The sequence below is a fragment of the Haliotis rubra genome, unplaced genomic scaffold, assembly GCF_003918875.1.
Source record: "Haliotis rubra isolate DU_JTF1 unplaced genomic scaffold, ASM391887v1 Scf819, whole genome shotgun sequence".
Lineage (NCBI taxonomy): Eukaryota > Metazoa > Mollusca > Gastropoda > Lepetellida > Haliotidae > Haliotis > Haliotis rubra.
Window position 1 is genome coordinate 124,788 of NW_025767545.1, and position 25,839 is coordinate 150,626.

Consider the following 25,839-nt stretch of genomic DNA (forward strand, 5'->3'; position numbering starts at 1 on the left):
TGTCTTGTAAGATTAATATTGCTGTAAGAAATGACTTATTTGAACAAATTTGTGACTTACTTGATGTTAATATGTTTGTAAAATTATGGACCAATGATGATGATGATGAATGATTGAAATTTCTACTTGGCGGAATACCGGAAGATGTAAAGGCCCAGTTAAAACTATGATGTGTGGGCAAATGTTATAAAATGTGTCTCAAATTTTGAAATCTAAATGGAAAAATATTTGTAATTGTTGTATTTTACCTTACTACCCCGTATAAACTATTTCATGTACATTTTTGTTGTATTACGTACCATTAATATGACTGTATAATATACATCTGTGATCTTCAAACTTAGGAGGAAGTAAAGAATATCTATCTATCTGTTGTCTATCTATCTATCTATCCATACAAATAAGGAGAGATCCTAGGGCGAGATGTATACAGACACAAGGAGAGATTGGTGGTAGAGATGTATATACAATTAAGGAGAGATTCGTGGCAAAGATGTATATAGAAATAAGGATAGATTCGTGTGGGAGGTGTATGTACAAATATGGTGAGATTCGTATTGGAGATGTATACACACATAAGGAGAATTTTGTGGAAGAGATGTATATACACATAGGGGAGTTTGGTGAGGCAGATGTATACAGACACAAGGAGAGACTCGTAGGAGAGTCTCGTGGTAGAGATGTATACAGACACAAGGAGAGATTCGTGGTAGAGATGTATACAGACACATAGGAGAGTTTCGTGAGGCAGATGTATACGTGGTAGAGATGTATACAGACACAGAGGAGAGTTTCGTGGTAGAGATGTATACAGACACAAGGAGAGATTCGTGGTAGAGATGTATACAGACACAAGGAGAGTTTCGTGGTAGAGATGTATACAGACACAAGGAGAGATCGTGTGGTAGAGATGTATACAGACACAAGGAGGAGAGTCTCGTGGTAGAGATGTATACAGACACAAGGAGAGATTCGTGGTAGAGATGTATACAGACACATAGGAGAGATTCGTGGTAGACACATACAGACACAAGGAGAGATTCGTGGTAGAGATGTATACAGACACAAGGAGAGATTCGTGGTAGAGATGTATACAGACACAAGGAGAGATTCGTGGTAGAGATGTATACAGACACAAGGAGAGATTCGTGGTAGAGATGTATACAGACACAAGGAGAGTCTCGTGGTAGAGATGTATACAGACACATAGGAGAGTTTCGTGAGGCAGATGTATACAGACACAAGGAGAGTATCGTGGTAGAGATGTATACAGACACAAAGGAGAGTTTCGTGAGGCAGATGTATACAGACACAAGGAGAGATTCGTGGTAGAGATGTATACAGACACAAGGAGAGATTCGTGGTAGAGATGTATACAGACACAAGGAGAGATTCGTGGTAGAGATGTATACAGACAAGGAGAGACGTGGTAGAGATGTATACAGACACAAGGAGTTTCGTGGTAGAGATGTATACAGACACAGGAGATCTCGTGGTAGAGATGTATACAGACACAAGGAGAGTCTCGTGGTAGAGATGTATACAGACACAAGGAGAGATTCGTGGTAGAGATGTATACAGACACAAGGAGAGATTCGTGGTAGAGATGTATACAGACACAAGGAGAGATTCGTGGTAGAGATGTATACAGACACAAGGAGAGATCCGTGGTAGAGATGTATACAGACACAAGGAGAGATTCGTGGTAGAGATGTATACAGACACAAGGAGAGATTCGTGGTAGAGATGTATACAGACACATAGGAGAGTTTCGTGGTAGAGATGTATACAGACACAAGGAGAGTTTCGTGGTAGAGATGTATACAGACACAAGGAGAGATTCGTGGTAGAGATGTATACAGACACAAGGAGAGATTCGTGGTAGAGATGTATACAGACACAAGGAGAGTTTCGTGGAGAGATGTATACAGACACAAGGAGAGTTTCGTGGTAGAGATGTATACAGACACAAGGAGAGATCCGTGTAGACAGACACAAGGAGAGATTCGTGGTAGAGATGTATACAGACACAAGGAGAGAGATTCATGGTGATGTATACAGACACAAGGGAGAGATTCGTCGTGGTAGAGATGTATACACACAAGGAGTGATTCGTGGTAGAGATGTATAAGACACAAGGAGAGATTCGTGGTAGAGATGTATACACAGACACAAGGGAGAGTCTCGTGGTAGAGATGTATACAGACACACGTGGTAGAGATGGAGGAGTTTCGTGAGGGGGCAGATGTATACAGACACAAGGAGAGATCCGTGGAGATGTATACAGACACAAGGAGAGTTTCGTGAGGCACATGTATACAGACACAAGGAGAGATCCGTGGTAGAGATGTATACAGACACAAGGAGAGATTGGTGGTAGAGATGTATACACACACAAGGAGAGTTTCGTGAGAGAGATGTATACAGACACAAGGAGAGTCTCGTGGTAGAGATGTATACAGACACAAGGAGAGTTTCGTGAGGCAGATGTATACAGACACAAGGAGAGATCCGTGGTAGAGATGTATACAGACACAAGGAGAGATTCGTGGTAGAGATGTATACAGACAAATAGGAGAGTTTCGTGAGGCAGATGTATACAGACACAAGGACAGTTTCGTGGTAGAGATGTATACAGACACAAGGAGAGTTTCGTGAGGCTGAAATTCCCTGAGAAGCATTTCCCCTAACCTTTGGACTTCAAGATTTATGCGCACCACGACCGCCCACACCTACCCTCTCACTGTAGTTTTCTTGTCAAGAATATAGGTAATTTATCTTCACTCTTGAACTTGAGAAATATCTTTATCGCTACTGTGACCTCTTTCCGATCAAAGGTCATCCGTATTTCTTGTTTCTCATCTCCAACCTCACCAAGTGAGTGAGTGAGTTTAGTTTTACGCCACACTCAGCAATATTCCAGCTATATGGCGGCGGACTGTAAATAATGAAAAATTACAATATGTTTTTCACCAACAGTGATACTTATTGCCTAAATTTATACAATTTTGATCACAGTGGTAAGTCTTTAATAGAGAGTTAGTTCATAATGTAGTTTCCGCTTTGTTACGGAAATATATTTTTAATTAAAATTGATGAAGAAACATCAAGACATCCATTCATGAGTGTGTGTGCAAGGGTAAACATATCTTTATCAGGAAAAAGATTTCCACAGTGACTTAGAAAACTGAAATACGTAAACTGTTCATCATTTCACCTGAGGGTGGTACATCAGGACTGGTGGGAGATACCTCAGGGTGGTACATCGGGACTGGTGGGAGATGGGAAGAAATACGGACAGCCTAAAACTGCTGTCGAGTTGCCCATGTGTATCTATGTATGCGTAGTTTTCAAAGATATCTTATATTCGTGGTTGTTTGTTGGTTTAATGTTTAATGCCGCTATGGATGAAAGGAGATACCCTGATGTATAAAGAAATATTCCATTTTGGTACGCTTCTCTATCGCACTTTGTTTTCTGGTGGGTTGGTTAACGCCGTACTCAGCAATATTCCAGCTATATGGCGGCGTTCTGTAATAATCGAGTCTGCACCAGACAATCCAGTGATCAACAGCATGAGCATCGATCTACAAAATTGGGATACGATGACATGACACAGAAGGTGTTTATCCTATCAGTACATACTAAACGAACACTAACCGGTGCCTGATATTTTACATGGTTCAAATGAGGTACTACAAGAGTACAACTGAACACCAGTTCGGTGTAGCCAGGAAGCCGAAACATGGGAAATGTCCCCGACTGGATCACACCAGAGACCTTTTCCATTATTCCAAAGCCGAAACGGTAGTGCTTCCGACAGCTGAAATAGATAAACTAAGATAAACAATCTTGGCTGCATGCTTTATTGAGAACAGCGTTTGGACACTTCAAATGTGGATCATCTGCTTCTCCAAATATAGATACCGATCTTGAACTAGCACCACAAACTTAATCTACGTTTACCCATACCATTGTCATTTTCACACAGTTTCAGCTTGCTTGTGAAATTTTAACAGCAGTAGTTTCAGAGATGTTAAAAAACGTCTACTCAGAATGTTGGATCCTAATATTCTCTTAAGAATCCATTTAAACACGTTTGTTCATATACATTTCATATCTAATAAAAATGGGGTTTTATTAGGCCAGCTTACTAGCTGTCGTGAGGATCCTATTAACCTATATCTAAATACGATATCTCCAACAAATGTATGACTTTGTAACCATAAATTCATTAGTTGGTTGTTGTTTAACGCCGCACTCAGCAATATTCCCAGGTATGTGGCGGCTGTCTGTAGATATGCAAGTCTGGACCAGACAATCCAGTGATCAACGGCATGAACATCGATCAACGCAATTGGGATATGATGACATGTGTCAACCAAGTATGCGAACCTGATCACCCCAACCCCGTTAGTCGCCTCTTACGACAAGGATGGGTTACTGAAGACCAATTCTAATCCGGATCTGGAATAATGGGAGCTTTTATAAACAAATGCCCCGAAATAGCCCTTTGATTATATGGAATGTGAAGTAGGACCTCATACTGACCCATAGGGGGAAGTCAATGGAAAAGAAACCTTCCCATCTGGAGATAAAGCTTGACAGGCCCGAGGGTAAAAGAACGGATTGACAAAATCATCCCCTGGAACAAAAAATATGGACAGGTTAAGCTACATGGGTATGACTACAAATGCATGTACCCCAAGATGTCGCCAAACTGAGAACAACAGTTAAGTCTCCTCAAAGGTAAGCTTATTGTAAAATTATACAAACATCATTTACAGCAATCGTCTCATCCCTCTTAAAGCAGCTAGTGGAAACCTGCAACTCTCTATCTGTTCAAGACACTCTTATAAACACATCTCTTTCAAGACCCTTTCTCTATATGTCAATCTCAATTGGCTTGCAGTCTCTATCAGCTCTTGGGCGTTAGTGAGTGAGTGAGTTTAGTTTTACGCCGCACTCAGCAATATTCCAGCTATATGGCGGCGGTCTGTAAATAATCGAGTCTGGACCAGACAATCCAGTGATCAACAGCATGAGCATCGATCTGCGCAATTGGGAACCGATGACATTTGTCAACCAAGTCAGCGAAACTGACCACCCGATCCCGTTAGTCGCCTCTTACGACAAGATAGTCGCCTTGTTATGGCAAGCACATGGGTTGCTGAAGACCGTTCTACCCCGGATCTTCACGGGTCCTTGGGCGTTAGTAAAAGTCATCATTATTAGAAGCTGGTGATTTATATAACGGTCTAGACAGTGACTCCTCCCATGTACAAGGACATGATTGATCAATTAACCTTCAGGAAGCGTGACAACCAGTCTGGCGTGACCGCCAAGACTAACGTTTGCCACTGGCTCCAGTGCATCAGGGTAGGCCACGTATGTCCGAATATTGACTCTTGTCTGTGTGGCAACTATTAAGGATCTCTCGCGAATCCTGAAACAAAAAAAAGATGTTAAGGTTGATATACAAACAAAGTGATGAAGGAGTAAGACTATACTCCGAAACGTGGTGTTCCTCATATCACAGAAGTTGACATCCATGCATTTTCATTTCAACATGCTATTGGAAGACTTTATAAAGATGGTATTTGCCTTGGGTTTAGTCGCCTGAACTGTGTATGTCTATTCTGCAGTAACCGGTGACCCTAGTCTGTGTCGCATTGTGTTTGACGTTTTCCTGAAGAGGCCCTTTTTGCGTTGTTCGAGACAAACAAAACCTTCAGTGAACAACATCTAGAAAGCCCAGCCCGTGATCAACTATGTTAGTCATTCACATCCCAGGGTAACTTATATTTCCAAAATATATGTCGTAATTGTCTGAAAAGACGGTAAATCTTCTTATTTCCAATACTTATTACTTCGATTGTATTTGTCATGTCACTGAAAGGAAGCTTGGATTCAAATGTGTTTGAGAAACCTACTGCTCTATCTCGATGCTCTGAGTGTCATATACCCCATCAGCTTCAGACAGATCACACTGGACCTGATGTTCCTCATCCTCAAATGACTCTATACCACCTTTCTTCTCAAGTCTGAACGTCCATTGCAGGATCCCCCCAGACAGCTAGATTTTTGTGAACACAAATAATCAAATAAATGTCAAGTCATTCCAACAGCACATCCAACACTTGACGATGTGTTCAATTATATACCTGACATCGGTCATTAGCAAATTGCGTATATGATGTGGAACAAGCTTAAGAAACACATACGTTAACAAATGCATTATTGGTTTGATGTTCTGTTGATTCTTACCGTTTCAAATGGACATTTCGATTCCAAAACTCCGGAAACGTTGTGAACTTGAACACGAAAACGGATTTCATCACGACGGGTCATTTGGGCGTTTATCTTCTTACATCTTGGACTGATCACCCCTTTAGCGTCCACAGCCCCAAATGTTACGTAGGTTGAGTAGAGCTCACGGCGGGTGAAGGAAACATTCAGAGAGTACTCTCCTTCCCTTTCTTTCAGACAGTAGGAAGACACTGCAAACACGTAATTCAAGGTAAGCAATGCTACATCATTCCATCCATACAATGAAGTGATGGATATCAGATGACCGACATCAGGGCCTGTAGGAGTGGCTGAGGGTTACGTAACAAACATGGACTGCATGGAGCGTTGGCTGTTACACATATTCAACGATGAATAAACCATGAATTTTAGAAAGTGTCAAATGTAACATTGGACATATTTGTGATTACAGATTATCTGAGATAATCTCAGATTATCCTGAGAGTTTCTAGGTCTTCAGTCCTGCCCCACAACGATACATGTGGTCTCACCTTAGGCAAGTGAGTTTGTTAAAAATTTCCTATGTTCTCCCATCAGAAAATGGGTACCCGGTTGGATAAAGTCGTGAGACTATAACCTTCTAGCGCCTAACAGGCAGCTTAGGTTATCCGGGGTAATAATAATCAGATTCTGATTAAGCGCCGCGAGCAATCACTTTTGGTGTTTGGAGACTGTGCGCTATAGAAGATGACTGATTATTATTATTCAATAATAACGGGTGGACATCTTAGGGTGTGAAATCTGGTCACAATGAAGGTATTTGAAGAATTTACTGAAGCCCTAGCACCTTGAATGTTGACCACATGGGGACCAGACACGTTTGCAAAGATACATTGTCTTGCTATTACAACAAATCTTTGATGACATTTCAGGGACTTCGGCTTCCGTCCCAGGCAGTTGCCAAAACAGATTACCATAACTGGCTATTAGTGGTCTCGGCAATCTGACACAACCAAAGCCATCGACAGAGAACGTAACGTGTTTCGAGTGTTTTAACTCTTGTGTAGTTTCTAGATGATAGTGGCAACCCCATGGTTACAATCATGGTTACAATCTGGTTGGGCCTGGTTTGAAAAGGACGTACGTGACTAAAGCAAGTTATAAATCTATCAACATTTTAAGTGAAATGATAAAACCCCACAACAAAGGATGAGTCGACGATCATCCATAAGTATTCATCCCTTCAGCTGTTAGCAATTGAGATGAATCTAGCCATACGTTAAAATTACACATATTCTACGATTAAAAATGGAAAGTTGAAATTTACTTTGAATGTTTAACACGTATTTCATCAACATTATCCTTATTGATCTGGGTAAGGATACGTCTTCAGCAACCCATTTTTGTCGTCAGAGGCGACTAACAAGACCGGGTGGTTAGGCTCGCTGATTCGGTTGACACGTCATCGTATCCCAAATTGCGTAGATCGATGCTCATGATGTTGATCACTTGATTACACGCATTCTCCGAAGGCTCTTGGTGGATTCCACTAGGCAGCGTTTCCCATTTGCTGATTACCCGTGACGATCCGGGTTAGAATTGATCTCCAGTAACCCATACTTGTCGTAAGAGGCGACTAACGGGATAGGGTGGTTAGGCTTGCTGACTTGGTTGACACATGTCATGGTATTCCAATTGATCACTGGATTGTCTGGTCCAGACTCGATTATTTACAGACCTATGCCAAATAACTGGAATGTTGCCCAGTGCAACTTGTGGTAGTTGAAGGTCTTAGTGATAAAACATCATCTCCAAGGCTTTTCCTTCCCTTTTTGGACACATCTGCCCACCTGTTTCCTTCCCAATAGTTGAAACCATTTCCACATGGAAGGGTGTTTGAGCTGCTTGATGAAGGAGGTAGACATATTTGTCCATCAACAGAGAAAGTCTATTTACCTAATGCCTTCAGAAACATGCCGTACTGCTGTGTATTTAGTTCTTAAAAGCATGACTGTAGGGCCGGTATTGGACGTAATGCCCGCAACGTCTCGGGATTTTCTGTACATCGTGGTGTGAGTATGTGTTGGTATGAGTGTGAAGGACACGACACGAATTACGAGAAGATCATTCCTCACATAACACATTATTTAGTTTTACCAGAATGCAGGAGTACATCATTCAGTCTGTCTATAACTGAGATCTATCAATATATTTGGCAACAGCCAGGACATAATAGCACTGACCAACAAAACAATATTATTCGTAAATTAAAAAAAAAATAGCCAGTATGCTTACCTTTAGTTTTTTTCCTCCCTGGAAAATAAATGTCAACATCAGTGTGCAGCACCATGCACAACAATTCAAGTACAGCTTGCGGCCAGTTTTAAGCGATATTAGTAATACTATGTTAGTATACCTGAAACTTAACTCGTCTAGTTTCCTTGGGTTGACACTACCCATGGTCAGAGTCTTCACCAAACATACGATTTGCGGCACTTAATCCAAATAAACTGAATAGTTGTACTTCTATTTTCGTGTCAAATACGTTTTGTTTTCTTCGGCCAGGTGAAGCGATCCAGGCTCTGATCGACGAGAACATTTGGATTACCTCCCTTCAGTGGGCCGTCGGCATCAAGGACAAGGACCCCCTTCTGTAAAATCATGTTGTTAAACATTTTCCCCTGTAGTTTCTACAATGCTGACACGAGTATTCATTTATAAGTTTATATAATGAAATGGTCAAAGTGTATCATAGTATACGCGCAGAAATATACCAACCCTTTATCCTAGTTGTTCAACATTCAAACTATGGTAAGTAATACGTATATAGTATTCCCAAAAATTCTTGAGAATGTTGTTTCGGCAAATATCTAATACATGTATATAAACTATAGAAGTTTTGTTTAAATGAATATGTTGAGATATGATTCTCTTACAGCCTAAGAGTCTTTTCAGTATTTTGTGAGACCTCCTTGCCCTGCAATACACGAGTGAATGCGCCTAGGTACAATGTACACTACCGATCAAATTTGTAGGAAATCGTGTGACAGCGTATCCAATATTCGACCTCTTCTTTCTTCATATCCTCAATATTTCTAAGTTCTGTTTGGTTTATTCTGTCCTTCATTAGTCCCCACACATTCTCAATAGGCTAAGATCTCAACTTTAGCTAGGCCAGTCGAAAACATGAACATTTTCGTCCGACAACCTCTGTTTTGTGTAGCCCGCAGTGTGTTTTGGGTCGTTATCATTAGTGTTGGGAATTAGTTGAAATCTCACAATTGATGATTGGTTCATTACCAACGAACAATCATCGAAAAAAATTGGTTAGCCTCATTTTTCAGATTTTCCTATCCAGGTTGTTATTGCAGATATGTATAACATGATGCAACTTGCTACTTTAAAGTGATGACTTATATATCATGAACATAAACTTCCTTGAATCTTAGAGAAACATTCGGTCATGGCTTTTCAGTTTGTGAAGCGAGTTTTCTAAGAATTAAACACGTTTTCAGGCCCTGACAACTTCTAAGATATGTTCCATTGTCAAAGACTAAAACAGTAGTTCCAAAATCGTTTGTGTTCGATTATGAGAAATTGTGATCGATTGCTTGGTCGTTTGGTCACTGCTACCAATCTTCGATTATTTCAATTAATCGGAACACCATTAGTTATCATGATGGAAAATCCAGTTATCTTCATACAGTGTTCAGGCCTTTAGAAGGAGGAGACCATTTAATACGTCAATATGTCGTTCCTTCGTCATATCCAGTGAAAATACACAATGGCGTCAACGTGATACTAACTCATCCCACATGTGACATTTCGGGCTGTTTGGGGCGTTGGTAGATAGGGTTCACGGGATCTTTTGTTCAAATGTCCACATAGTTAGGAAAAAGCCCGACAGAACTTTCATCAGTAAAGAAAACACTATCCCAAGTTTCGTGAGCCCTTCACCGGATTAAACGTCTTTCTCACCCAGTTAAGTCTTTGTAATTCTTGTCTAAGGGTTTCATCACATACCTGAGGACTTCCTCTATTAATCATCCCATTTCTGATATTCTGAACGCTTTTCAAGTTTCCCTTACTCACAATCTGACAAGGTCGTCGGCGATCCGTTTACAATTTTATTATCAGTATTAGGAAGCAATGATTTTCTCAATAATTTCTGGGAAAACTGTACATTGGGAAGCAACAGTGGTATTTTATACTCACGTTGGGCACACATATACCCGGTCCATCCCGGTTCGCACCCGTACGGACAACCTCTGTTGTGACAGCCATAGTTCAGGTAACAGTGGCACCGGCCATCACAGTTGCGTTCTCCAAACCATCCAGTGTCACAATCTGAAAATACAGATTCTCTTTACTTATATGCCTGCTATCTAAACATGGTTTCATATGTAACACGCCTACCATCAAACACATGTAACACGCCTACCATTAAACATATGTAACACGCCTACCATTAAACATATGCAACACGCCTACCATCAACGCGCCTACCATCAAACATGTAACACGCCTATCATCAAACATATGTTCCACGCTTACCATCAAACATATGCAACACGCCTACCATCAACCATATGTAACACGCCTCCCATTAAACATACCATCAAACATATGTAACACGCCTACCATTAAACATATGTAACACGCCTACCATTAAACATATGCAACACGCTTACTATCAAACATATGTAACACGCCTATCATCAAACATATGTTCCACGCTTACCATCAAACATATGCAACACGCCTACCATCAAACATATGTAACACGCCTACCATTAAACATATGCAACACGCCTACTATCAAACATATGTAACACGCCTATCATCAAACATGTGTTCAACGATTACCATCAAACATGTCCCACGCTTACCATCCAACATGGGTTTCACGATTACCATCAAACATATGCAACACGTCTAACATCAAACATTTGCTCCATGCTTACCACCAAACATATGTCCCACGCTTACCATCAAACATATGTTCCACGCCTACCATCAAACATATGTTCCACGAATACCATCAAACATATGTTCCACGCCTAGCATCAAACATATGTAACACGCCTACCATCAAACATATGCAACATACCTACCATCAAATATATGTAACACGCCTACCATCAGTCATTTGTAACACGCCTACCATGGCAATCGTATTAACATGCCTACCGTCATCTAGCCTTTCCTGCGTTTTATTGAATGACTTCAAGTAAAAGAAGACTTTTGAAACTGAAAATTATGTACCCTATTCATGACATTTTCTTCATCTTTTGTTTAGTGATAATATAAGGCAATCTTAATATGTTATTTACATTTATTTTTATCACTTACTGCTTTAATTTGTAAAACATGAATCAGCTCGTTTACGAGGCGGATCGAAGTATACAAGCATAACTTTCTTACCAGCTCTTCGCTCACACACAAAAGGGCTGTGAACATTGCATCTGGCAAGTCGCCAAGAGCCATTTGGTGATATATGTACACATACTTGTCCTCGCCGTGGAATGGGTCGACCTTCAAACTTACTAAACGTCAACTGAAAGTAGAATAAACGAGAATATGCGCTATACTTGTTTACATCTACAGAATGTTCTATTTGGACTGTCTTCAACCAGCAGACATATAACTAAAAAAAAAAGAATAACATTGAAAATGGGTGTTCAAAGTTGATGTGACGCAATGGTAATTGCAGAATGGCGAAGTAGTGACTGTTATATTTGTACAGAATGTGACGTAAGACTGTTCTGTTTGAACAGAATGTGACGTAAGACTGTTATGTTTGTACAGGAGGTGACGTAAGACTGTTATGTTTGCACAGAATGTGACGTAAGACTGTAATGTTTGAATTCAATGTGACGTAAGACTGTAATGTTTGAACAGAATGTGACGTAAGACTGTTATGTTTGTACAGAATGTGATGTAAGACTGTTATGTTTGTATAGGATGTGATGTAAGACTTATGTTTGTACAGATGTTTGTAAAGAATGTGATGTAAGACTGTTATGTTTGTACAGAATGTGACGTAAGACTGTTATGTTTGCAGAGAATGTGACATAAGACTGTTATGTTTGTACAGAATGTGACGTAAGACTGTTATGTTTGCACAGAATGTGATGTAAGACTGTTTCGTTTGCACAGAATGTGATGTAAGACTGTAATGTTTGAATTGAATGTGACGTAAGACTGTTATGTTTGCAGAGAATGTGACGTAAGACTGTTATGTTTGCACAGAATGTGACGTAAGACTGTTATGTTTGCAGAGAATGTGACTGTTATGTTTGTACAGAATGTGTACACAGAATGTGACGTAGACGGTGTTTTGGAACAAGAGCATGGTAAGAATGTTATGTTTGAACAGAGATGTGACGTAAGACTGCATGTGACGTAAGACTGTTATGTTTGAACAGAATGTGACGTAAGACTGTTATGTTTGCACAGAATGTGATGTAAAACTGTTATGTTTGTATAGAATGTGACGTAAGACTGCTATATTTGTACAGAATGTGACGTAAGAATGTTATGTTTGTACAGAATGTGATGTAAGACTGTAATGTTTGAATAGAATGTGGCGTAAGACTGTTATATTTGTACAGAATGTGACGTAAGACTGTTATGTTTGAACAGAATGTGATGTAAGAATGTTATGTTTGTACAGAATGTGACGTTAGACTGTTATATTTGTACAGAATGTGATGTAAGAATGTTATGTTTGCACAGAATGTGATGTAAGACTGTAATGTTCGAATAGAATGTGACGTAAGACTGTTATATTTGTACAGAATGTGACGTAAGACTGTTATGTTTGAACAGACTGTGATGTACGAATGTTATGTTTGTACAGAATGTGACGTTAGACTGTTATATTTGTACAGAATGTGACGTAAGAATGTTATGTTTGTACAGAATGTGACGTCAGACTGTTATATTTGTACAGAATGTGACGTAAGGCTGTTATATTTGTACAGAATGTGATGTAAGGCTGTTATGTTTGTACAGAATGTGACGTAAGACGGTTATGTTTGCACAGAATGGGACGTAAGACTGTTATGTTTGCACAGAATGTGATGTAAGACTGTAATGTTTGAATGTGACGTAAGACTGTTATATTGCACAGAATGTGACGTAAGACTGTTATGTTTGCAGAGAATGTGACGTAAGACTGTTATGTTTGCAGAGAATGTGACGTAAGAATGTTATGTTTGTACAGAATGTGACGTAAGACGGTTATGTTTGCACAGAATGGGACGTAAGACTGTTATGTTTGCACAGAATGTGATGTAAGACTGTAATGTTTGAATGTGACGTAAGACTGTTATATTGCACAGAATGTGACGTAAGACTGTTATGTTTGCAGAGAATGTGACGTAAGACTGTTATGTTTGCAGAGAATGTGACGTAAGAATGTTATGTTTGTACAGAATGTGATGTAAGACTGTAGTGTTTGAATTGAATGTGACGTAAGACTGTTATGTTTGAAGAGAATGTGACGTGAGAATGTTATGTTTGCACAGAATGTGACGTAAGACTTATGTTTGCACAGAATGTGATGTAAGACTGTTATGTTTGTATAGAATGTGACGTAAGACTGCTATATTTGTACAGAATGTGACGTAAGAATGTTATGTTTGTACAGAATGTGATGTAAGACTGTAATGTTTGAATAGAATGTGACGTAAGACTGTTATATTTGTACAGAATGTGACGTAAGACTGTTATGTTTGAACAGAATGTGATGTAAGAATGTTATGTTTGTACAGAATGTGATGTAAGGCTGCTATATTTGTACAGAATGTGATGTAAGAATGTTATGTTTACACAGAATGTGATGTAAGACTGTAATGTTTGAATAGAATGTGACGTAAGACTGTTATATTTGTACAGAATGTGACGTGAGAATTTTATGTTTGCACAGAATGTGACGTAAGACTGTTATGTTTGCACAGAATGTGACGTAAGACTGTTATGCTTGCACAGAATGTGACGTAAGACATGTTTGTACAGAATGTGACGTAAGACTGTTATGTTTGTACAGAATGTGATGTAAGATTGTTATGTTTGTACAGAATGTGACGTAAGACTGTTATGTTTGCACAGAATGTGACGTAAGACTGTTATGTTTGCACAGAATGTGACGTAAGAATGTTATGTTTGCACAGAATGTGACGTAAGACTGTTATGTTTGTACAGAATGTGATGTGAGAATGTTAAATTCATCCTCAGAATGTGACGAGACTTATGTTTGTACAGAATGTGATGTAAGACTGTTATGTTTGCACAGAATGTGACGTAAGACTGTTATGTTTGCAGAGAATGTGACGTAGGACTTATGTTTGTACAGAATGTGACGTAAGAATGTTATGTTTGTACAGAATGTGACGTAAGAATGTTATGTTTGCACAGAATGAAAGGGTGTATACCGTAAGTTCCCTATTAAGCATTGGTACTTCACAAAGGGGCACTACGTAAACACAAGATGCCCATTTGTGTCAGATTTGTGACGTATCTATGTTCTTTATCTAGACGTCATTCAGAAGTAGAATTTATCAATTTGATGCAGAAAATACCTTCAATACCTCGTACATGCACATTGTTCTAAATTAAGTACAAGTGAAGGTACTCACCTAGTGTTTTTGGATTGTGTTATAATATCAGCCTAAACATTTTGAAAAGTTATTTATTTGTGATTTTGGGATATCATGATTATTTTGAATCGAGCTGGCATGTCATGGTGTTGACTGAAATTAACAGTGGTATACCTGTTATGGGCACACATCAAAATTCTAAGCTAATAGACCGATCCAGTCCCGGCCGATAAGCCCCACCCACTTCATTTTTGACGTTAGGGCGCATAACCATGCACTGACTAATCACAATGGCGTCACCGCCGGCGAAACGTACGCGATTGAGAACGTTTTTGATGAATTCTGCTTATGGTAGTTTTATTGGTATCCGTCGTTTGTGAATGATATTTACAGAGGAAAGTTATTCGTATTTTATTTTTAATATATGTTAGTTGACAGATTGCAATTGGCGAGTGAAAATGAGTTACATGCCCAATGAAAATCTTCTCGGCCAGCTGCTAAGAGTGGGAAGAGTGTTTTCGTTCGGACCAAAGATCTATCTGGCAATTCACGTCCGTCTAAGATATGAACAGGGGAACGGTAACTGAAGTATGTTATAAAACCGTGAACACAACCACATGTTCAAGTTACTGGTCGTGTCAACACTGCGCGTGGCGCCTTTATTTATTTACACAATAATGTGAAAACTATACCTTTTCATGAACAAAGCAGAAAAAAATATTGCCCATTTACTACTTCGTGCACCTTATGTGTCTGTATACATTTATGTAATTATATATTAATGACGCATGCGCCAGTTTTGATTGACAGACTTGATCGATCTATTCTCAGTAACGGAGCGAGTATGAGCCATTGGATTGTCAATATGGTTCCAAAAACCATAATGACAGAACGTGCTGAAGGCAGACAATCATCTGGGTAAAAACAGGCGTCAGACAGACTGGGTAGACATCTGAGAGTCCCAGAACTTCAAGAATCACAGGGACCGCCACACGAGGAGACCATCAACTGCGCATTCTCCATCTGCGCAAACGGATGCTTACAGTGACCTGATAGCATCAATGGCGTTGGGTCAGCGCATCAGCAGAAGCATAGTGATGAGGAGACTACTGCCTGCTCTCAGCACCCGGCACCCAAGCTGGTACATTTGCTTTGGAGTTTTAGCAATATGTACACAATATTTGTGTGTTGTACGTAGAATTCAAAATATTTTTCAAAATATTTACGTTATATGTTTGGAAAATTAAATCAAAACACTTTTCAAAATATTTTGCTTTATATATTTGGAAAATTGAATCAAAGTACTTTTTAAAATATTTACGTTATATATTTGGAAAATTTAATCAAAACACTTTTCAAAATATTTACGTTATATATATGGAAAATTGAATCAAAACACTTTTCAAAATATTTACGATGTCGTTATATTTCGGCAAAAAAACACAAAGCACCGGAAGTGGGCTTTCTTATGTATACCTCAGATTACCGTATAAGGTGTCATACTTTCTTGGATTAAGTTTTACATGACGAGAGTGAATCTAGTGTTAGGCCGCTTTTAGCAATATTCCAGTGACACCAAAAATGAGCTTACACACGAGGAGAATAGAACCAAAGTCTTCAGCGTGACGAGCAAACGCTGTAACCACAAGGCTATTTTACCGCCCCCTTATGCATGTGATGTATAGTTATCATGAGAAGAAAATGGAGGGTCCGTGATCGTTTACCCGAGGGAAGTTTTGTGTGTCATGCCTTGCTCTTGATGGTCAGTTACTGAATCAATATCAGTTTAAACTAAACGCCTATTTCTCAGTAGTGAGGACGCTACTCACCGGATCCATGTTGTACCTTCCGTACAGGTGCCTTAGAGCGATCCACGAGTCGTTGTGGCCATGAACAAGATCTGGAAATAGTCATAATAACGTATAAGTTGTTCGTTAGAAGGTTCATTCTCCACTAAACGTGCATTTAACAGACAATGGCGTCGCTTTGGGATAGTTGTAAAATGTTTTGTTGGTAATGGGCAATTGATACTCCAAAGTGTACCTTATGATATGACAGTGTCAGAACATGTGTAACAGAAGTTATAGAAACGGATTTTATTTACTTTCAGGCTCTTAAATGTGCCAGTTTTACATAAATTACATGCCGCCAACCAACAGTGCAGTTACATTTATACATGTCATAGTCGAAATAGTGAACATATTTTCTAAATATTAGGTTTTAATGTTGTCTCGATAACATAAGAATATATTTAGTACGATTCCAATACCTAAACATGTCAGTGTTTTTCAAGCCAGACTCAGAGGTAGGTGTCGCCAAAATAACTGACAGATACGTTACCTAAAATCATGTTGCATTATGAAATCAAAATTGAAGGTATATAACAATACTTATAATGTCATCTCAACCGCAAATGAACATAAAACAATATTTAACAATCAGTTAAAAGACGCATGCTTTCACAATATTATGTTTTTTTGAGAAAGTACTCTCAACTGTAACAAGTACGCGAAAATATCACCAGATACGTTACATATGTTGCTTCCCATTTTGGAATGAATCGTCTTACATTCATCGACTCTCATACATGACCATCGTGCATGGAGTTTGGTGAGTAGTCTGGGGGTTATGGCCCTTTTCTGGCTTTAACTGTTTGTCCAACACATCTAAATACATGTTATGTCCAACAGATACATTATGAACAGATACGTTACCAATACGTTACCACCGTGTCAAAATTTGAATTTACCGCGTTAAGAACTCACGTTTGACGTGATAATTAACGATGTTTTTATCACAGAAGCATTTCTGGTTCCTAGGAAGGACGCATGAGAAGGAACGTCACCTATCTGAAAGGTATGCATTTATTATCCATGCAGTCTCGGATCATCACCAGTCTAAACGTTGAAAAAACATGCTATATTGGGGTTTTGTTATGTTAACTATTTAATTCAAAGTTTATTTATAAATTGCAATTCTAATTAGCTTACTGTTTAAACATGCATTGATGATTTACCGAAGTCTTTCATAGTAACGTATCTGTTGCATTTGGTAATGTATCTGTTGCACATTTTCAACTGTACATTCTATCAGATTTTACTAACTTTACAAGATGGTAAAGCATGAAATTCTAGTTTTTGATAACCATCAACGATTCCTAAAGTCTAAATGGGGTTTTACTTTCAAGTTCAGACAGTCATGGCCAAAACAGGAGTCGATATTAAAAAAGCCTATTGCGAACGCAAAAAGAAATCTGATGATAACCAACGTAACTGAACCAGACACTACAGCTACTACAGTACTGCAGCATTTCAGTTAAGAGTATCAAACCCATCAGTACCACCTCTTGTGTAGCTACACAATACAAAGCGCTCCATGATCTGAAAATGAATTTGCCCCAAGGACATTCCCTGATACAGATGGACTTTGCAGACTTTATATGCCAGACCATGGATGCAATTCAGTCCGCATACTGGAATGCTACAGTAGCTTCATTACACCCAGTTTTTTCATTTCAGGAGTGACACAGTTTATCGAGTTTAGGTTTACGCCGTACTCAGCAATATTCCAGCTATATGGCATCAGGAGTGACACAGAAGACCTAATTCATAAGAATTGGTTTATGTGTCAGATATAAGCTATCATAATGCTAATGCTGAGATTGTCGTGCAGAAGCTGATACCTGAATTGAAAACAATTCTATCCAAAGCTCACGGATATCCATTACTGAACTGATAGTCCATCTTTCCAGTACAGAAACAGGTTTATGTTCAACATCATTGCAAACCACACAGACTATTTTGACAACATCCGAGCCAGATGGAATTATTTTTGGTGTGGACATGGTAAAGGTCCGATGGGATATGGGGGACATCTAAACGTATGGCAGCACATGCTATCAGACAAGGCAAAGGTACAATTCAGGATGCCCGTAATCAATACAAATGGGAATCTGAAAATGAGAAAGCAATCCGGTATATTTTCTACTCCCAGGATGAGTATGATGGTGCAGCAGCCTATTTTGCCTCACTGAAATCAAAGACAGTGCCTGGAACTATGAAGATGATGTACAGTCTTCTGGAGACAGGGTTATCTATGTTCGGGAGACATCTTGATACTGTGACAACTGTCTGAACTGGAATCCACTATGTGACGGACGGATTGCCCATGAGCTGACACCAGTATCAACCAACGTGACAGATACGTGACAATTTGACTCTTGGTGAAAATAGTTTCCTGCAGAGGTTAAGTTAATATATTTTCATCTTTCTGTTCTTTGACCGTGTTGTGCACAGACAAATGCCTCACCTGGAGGAATATGTACATTCTTGGTTCAGTTCCCTTTTTTATGAAGAAAATATTATACTTGTAATCATTGAATAAATAGAGGAAGTTGTTTGTTTTTTCACCCAAACACTGTTTGGCATACTTCAAAGTGCAACATGTACCCACTGGACATGTGTTTTGTACTACAAGACGTATCAACAATACAAAAAAATACATCAATATCTGATATGTGCATGTTGTTTTGTATATAGTTCTCTCAACTAACAAGTAGTGTAGTAACGTATCTGCCCATACACAAAAGGGGGTATATGTATGTTGACCACCATAAAAACCAGCACAAGCATCGCACAGTCCAGCCACTTCAGATATATGTTTCCCTGACGTTATTCTGCAGATTGCCTATACAAATGATAATCTGTGAGACACTTTATTTCTCAGCACCCACACCCACCTATATGCACGTTTAGTGGAGAATGAGCCAGAAGGGACATGCATGAACAATTTGAGAGAACATTCATTGGGGACATATATTTACAACTGAAATTAAGTTCACGATGGACCCGCGTGCAAAACTTGAAAATACGTTCAAGAGGGACATGTAGGTACTACTTGAGAGTAAGTTCACGGGGGGCATAGGTGTACAACCTCTGATTAAGGTCTTCAACTGGGACATTACGAGTTACAGCACGTTGACAAGGTATGGTGGCAGAATTCGTGTTTACAGTGTGAGTGAGTGAGGGAGTTTAGTTTTACGCTGCTTTTAGCAATATTCCAGCTATGTCACGGGGACACCAGAAATGGGCTTCACACATTGATCAATTGGCGAGACGAGCGAACGCTGTAATAAACGAATGAGTAGGTCATGCAGTTGTAACATCAAATACATTCTACTACGGGGTGTACTTAGGCTATCCAATGTTTCAAACCATAATTACTAACCCTGATTAGAAAGTCTGATCGTATAATTGATATTTAGATGTGAAATTCCTTTATCTGCACAAGATCTTACTCCACTCAACTGCTCTTCTGAACTTATGTATGAACTAATATATGTATAAGAGTGAGTGAGTATGGTTTTACGCCGAGAGAGAGATTGATTAATTTACTTTAGTCAGCTGTTGTAAAATAATTTTTGCAAAACTTTCATAGTGTTTAAAGGTACTGTTTACACATAAGTGATGTGTTGTAAAACACATTTGTAACGTCAAGATTATTGTCATGAGTTCAATAAATGATGAAACTCAGTGAAAATTGGCGAATTCGTAAACAAAACATTACTCTAAAACGCAGCTGTTCACATGCATGATATTTGCACATGCTTTACAGCAATTTGATGCATGATCCTCTTGCAATTCATCTTCATAAGATTTTCAGTTGGTTCCCCGAAGTTCGTGCAGAAATTCATCTTCGATGTAACCATACATATATACAAAGCATATAGTGAGTGCTTTAAGTGAGTCTAAACTTTTGATGGGTGGTATATTTGTAAATCGTAAATAACAAAGCCAGAATTATCAGCAAAATCCTGCTTGTATACCAATGAGTTTCTTTTCACATTAAATGCAAGAGTGCAGGTGTGTTATCATCGCGTGGGCACGCTTATTGTAGTATCGATAGCCCATGGACATACCTTGGACTGCTTCATTTTCTTCTTCATTCGCAATCGTTGCAAGAGAACCATTATACTGCTTCAGACATCTACGATATGCCTTGACTCTGGTCAGTTCTTCTTCCATCAGCTTGTAGCACTTTCTGTTCACCCGTTTCCATCCCTGTGTGCATTCTGATAAAAGGTACTGGTTCCATTCAATACAGATAATGTTCATGTGAATATCACAAAATCCAATTGTTTACTAAATATCATGCTCCTCAAACACATATTTATGGTGTAAATTTTCACCTCATTTACCCCTAACAATACAAGGTTATTCAAAATATGCAAAATGTAACACTTTAACTTCTTACACAAAAAAACTCCAAACAAAAAAAACACCAAAAAAACACGCATACACTGACGAGGACAATGACTTTTTTGACTGCGTTATAAATGAAATATTTTGCTGTTGACGTGGGCAGCGAAATGTTCCCTTAGTTCATACCTTGGATTCTTCCAGCGTCAGCGATATTAGCCAGCAGGGAAAGAAGCATGAGCGTAAAAACAACCTCCATTTCCGGCGACATCTGCAACAAACTGCTGAACTATCGCCTGTGGCTTGTTAGTCATGCACAAACTGTCTGTCTTCAACTGCAGGCAGGAAACGGGTGTCACTGTAGCTCAAATTATGGCTAATACGGGCAAAGTTCGGTGCCTGTATCAGTGTCATTATAGCAGATTAGAACATATTATATATATTTAGTGTTGCAGTCATCTGGGAAAACGCATGCAGTTCATGTCCATCAGTGTTCAACAGCTACTAGGCTATGATCCTTTAGCTGTTTCTGAATTTATGTGTCAATAGTATTTACTTTGTCATTCTTAGCTACAGATTTATCTTATTTCTTTTTCCAAACTAATGTTCACGCTGTCATGTCGTTGCGTACATGTGCCCGACAGCTATCAATGCGTATTTGACATCTTGACAAGGATCCAAGTCAGATTTTTATGATTCAGAGTGACAAAATGTCTATATGTGACACGTAAGATGACTTCATGTTTTCAGTCTTACAATTCAGCATGCCTGTTCTTGGAACGCTTCAAAGAGCTTCATGCAATTCTTTTTCAAAAGTTTAAACATGGAGGTTAAAATTCAAGGTCACGGTGAAGTTTTAAAGCATGTTTTGGTTAGGCTAGTGGCATTGGATTTTGTAACCCCAAGATGTGATTAAGTGTCAAAAGGTTGGTGTCTTGAATCTTCAAAGAATATTCAAACTTGACAGGTCGCATTTATTCATAGTTCGCATTGATAAATTGAGGAGAGAATGACTTATTACTGCGTTACGCCGTCTCATCAACTTGGCTGCTTTTCGCAGTACTTTATCAATATTGGAAAATGGCTATTTGAACTATTTTTTAACTATTTTAGATAATCGATATAGGTAAAGCTTAAGTAAATGTCGTGGTCAATTTCCCTTGTTTCGATTTTGGCCAGTCAGAAAATTTCCGACTGCCATGCATAAAGAGCCAGCTGAGATAGGAGAAGAGTACAACTAATGTTCCACGGGACGCCCACTTCTTTCCAAAATTGTCTGTCCCCAGATTTTATTGCCACTTTTTGGGGGTAAACTGAAAAAGGACTTGACCTCATTTTAGCAAACTGGCCAGAAGCTCTGACGATGAAGATGAAACCAAATCCATGGTACCCAGGTTTAGAAACAGGGTGAAGATATGAAGCGTTCTAGTATCGTAAGAGCTTCTAGTGTGGTTTACAATTCATCAATGTCAAATATTGTGTTATAACTGAACTGGATCGTTCTCTGAGATTGCAAAACTACTTCAAGCAAATTATTTTTGACGTTTTGAGAATCCATGTAGTATTAATTCCACTCAAATATGAGTGAATACGTATTGTCTTTCTTTTGAAGGAGTATGATAATTCATTGTTGAAGGGATTTCGGTGGTTCATTTGCTACTTTTCTCTTTGGAGTGATGTTATGGAGCATTGGAATCTTGTAAAATGAGGAACAAAGAGTCAAGCTAAAGGTTGATAGAAGTGATATGTCTGATATACTAAATTCGTTGATCAAACACTTTGTAGTTGTGCTGCAATTATACTGGATTTGGATGTTTGGATGACAAGACAGAATGTGCTGGTTTTAATTCTGAGTATTCAACCAAAGACAACATTCCACTCTGAAAGACCTCTAAGAGATTAATCTTCCCTGTTTGGACATACTGTTTCAGAAAAGGTTTCTCATTTCTAGTACTCTGTTGCTGCCAGCGTTCACGAAGATCTCAAAAGTATCTTTGCAGCCCAACATCATTTACCATTTCCTGCTCAGCGATACTGGGGCGGTGGGTTAGAATAGTGGTTAAAGTGTTCGCTCGTCACGCCGAAGACCCGGGTTCGATTCCCCACATGGGAACAATGTGTGAGCCCATTTCTGGTGTCCCCCTCCGTGATGTTGCTGGTATATTGCTAAAAGCGGCGTAAAACTACACTCACTCACTCAGCGACACTGAAAGTTGTACGAATGTTTAATAAGGATTTGCATAAAAATTAGAATGTTGTCAGTGACAGTAGATCGTTTTCGCAGAGATGACTGCAATATCTAAACAATCGGGTTCTGCTAAGGTCTTTGGAAATGAAAAAAACCCATCATCCTGGAGAGACAACTGCACGCCAGCATGTACGTCACTACGAGCGAGCTTGAGTTTCAGGTTACTTTCACCGAGAGCTGTTGCTTTAGTTATTGCAGTATCAATTGGTAACTTCCAGTTATCATAACATGTTCTAGAGGCTCTTTTAAAACTCAGCAACATCCAAGACTTTAAAAGGACAATGTCCAGAGTAAATGATAAGATAAAGGCTTCCAAACATCCAAGATTTACTGAAGCCGACAGCCTTAATTGTTTGACATCTGAATCTAAAAGTAGGATTCTTACTCCACTGAATGCCAATTCACCTAAAACATTCACCGGGGTAATAAAAAACGATTAAGAAACATTGTGCCGTGGTTGTGGTTCCTTGGGGAAGAAGAATGTGAGTGAGTGGGAGTTTTGGCTTCTGGCATCCTACAGTGTGAGAAACAAACCGAGGTTGCCGTTGTGGAAAACAACCTAAGCACCAGGACCAGTCGTTGCTCTATGTTTAAGAAATACACTTCGCTCTACCACCATGTATAGTGTAATAAAACACACTTTTGCCCTGAACTATTATAGTTAAAGCACGAGGACGCTTGCGTCCGAGTGCTTTAACGTTATAGATGGCTGTTGGGCCGAACTGTATTTCTTTTCTAAGATGCCAAATTTAATACTTTCTAAGGATAATTACGATTAATTTAAGGCAGAAAACAAACGACGGTGTCTGTGACCTAAATTAAGAATCCTCGCACAGGGCTAACTGGCGCGCTGTTCTATTGATGTGTCTGCCCCCTACGTTAAGACGAACGTTACCAGAAAAACAAATGATAACAGTTTGATGACGGTTTACGTTCGGATTAAATATCTTCTCTGAATTATTTTAATTACATCTGTCATTAACGTAAACCATATGGGGCAATATGAACGTTGCATTTCTACTACCAACGTAAGTTTAGATCAGTACATCCAGAGGAAGTTGAGTAGTCAAGCGACATTCCACGATTGCATTGTGTGGAATAAACATTGCGAACGTTACCGTGTCGCTGAAAACTTGTGAGTCGAAATGACACATTTTAACCGTCGTAAAACATAAACGTAATGTTTCCACCAGTGATGTTAGCTGCGTGAAGCAACAGCAAACCAAGAAACGGGATGCAACGGTGTAGTTTACTGTAGGAGGCCGTACGAGGCGATGACAACTGACATGCATCGTGACGTCGCTTACATTGTGACGTAATATAAAATGGTTCGATTACGAGGGGGCACACTAGAACGGCGCAGTGACGGGAGAACGTCATTCAATTGTTACGTCATCAAAAAACGATACCTTTATTGTCTGATAATGTATTTTTTTTTCGATTGTTCTAACCGCTAGGCATCTTACAATAAGGTATACTGTGGTCACCTTAGAGCTAAGGTTGCTTTGTACAGTGACATAAGACAATGACGAGTGAATGTTTTGACCCCCAGGTTCATCACCATGTTTACGTGACAATGAACTAATAAGAGACATTTATTGGAAATGTAGTAGGCGTATGCATGAAAGTATTATCTGTCTCACATCTTAGAGATCACACATGTCAAAAACCTTCGCCAGCTGTATTCTCATTTTGTTTATCAGCACACGGTGTGAACGTGTGCCCAGTCAATTGTTGAACAGCACATTGTTTGTTGTTTAATGGTGCAATCTGTAAATAATCGAGTCTGGATCAGACAATCCAGTGTTAGACACCATGAACATCGATCTGCGCAATTGGGATACGATGATAGCAAGCCTGACCACCCGATCCCGTTACTTGCCTCTTGCGACAAGCATGGGCTGCTGAAGCATTGCTAACTCAGAACTTTCACAGGACCTTACAGCCAACACCAGTGTGGTTTTCCCCAAATGATTATTTATAGACCGCTGTCATACGGCTGGACTAATGGTGAGTGCGGCGTTAAACCAGTTGCTCCACCATCGGCATTGAACTCGTTTAATTGGCCAATATCAAACATTTCAAAGCAGGACCGGAACACTTAGGCCAAGTTGCATGTCCATTTTGAGCATTATTGGCCACGTGCACGGAAAGATGCACGGTGTCATCATGGCACACGATAACGAGTAAAGGTAAGAATGAATTAGAAAGAAAAACACACAAGTCTTTGAATGGCCTTTAGGAGTGATACAAACAACGGACGGAATCGATGGATGTCTACTTCTTTATTTAGAGGAATACAAGTACCAACTAATTAACTGCTCACACCATTTACCCGACGAAGGAGTAAGCATACGCTCCGAATCGTTCAGTTCTTCAAAATGAAGAAGATGACATACAAGAAACATGCAGTTTTTTGTAGTTTAATTACAGATAATCTGGTTGCTCCTGGTTGGCTGCTGTATCAACTGAGTGAGTACACAGGGAACGTTGATTGGCTGCTGTATCAACTGAGCGAGTACACAGGGAACGTTGATTGGCT

The 25,839-nt window shown here is 39.3% G+C and overlaps 1 protein-coding gene across 1 annotated transcript; it reads right to left on the minus strand.

Moving 5' to 3' along the window:
- Window positions 1–3,489: 3,489 nt before the first annotated feature.
- LOC124261975 lies at window positions 3,490–21,328 on the minus strand. The gene is made up of 12 exons (XM_046696334.1): window positions 21,239–21,328; window positions 20,770–20,922; window positions 16,682–16,752; window positions 11,674–11,806; window positions 10,465–10,596; window positions 8,545–8,562; window positions 6,268–6,500; window positions 5,934–6,076; window positions 5,307–5,446; window positions 4,552–4,645; window positions 3,618–3,823; window positions 3,490–3,500 (listed from the first exon to the last, which is right to left on the minus strand). The coding sequence occupies exons 1-12, from the start codon at window positions 21,318–21,320 to the stop codon at window positions 3,490–3,492; spliced, it is 1,416 nt and encodes a 471-aa protein (XP_046552290.1). The 5' UTR covers window positions 21,321–21,328.
- Window positions 21,329–25,839: the final 4,511 nt, after the last annotated feature.

Bases quoted from the DNA above. Each gene is read 5' to 3' on its own strand.
- LOC124261975 (XM_046696334.1), bottom strand. From the start codon at position 21,320: ATGTCGCCGGAAATGGAGGTTGTTTTTACGCTCATGCTTCTTTCCCTG. The intron at 11,807-16,681 runs GTGAGTAGCGTC...TTCTACTTTCAG, and splicing joins GAAGGTACAACATGGATCCG to TTGACGTTTAGTAAGTTTGA. The intron at 4,646-5,306 runs GTTAATTGATCA...TTTTTGTTCCAG, and splicing joins GGTTGTCACGCTTCCTGAAG to GGGATGATTTTGTCAATCCG.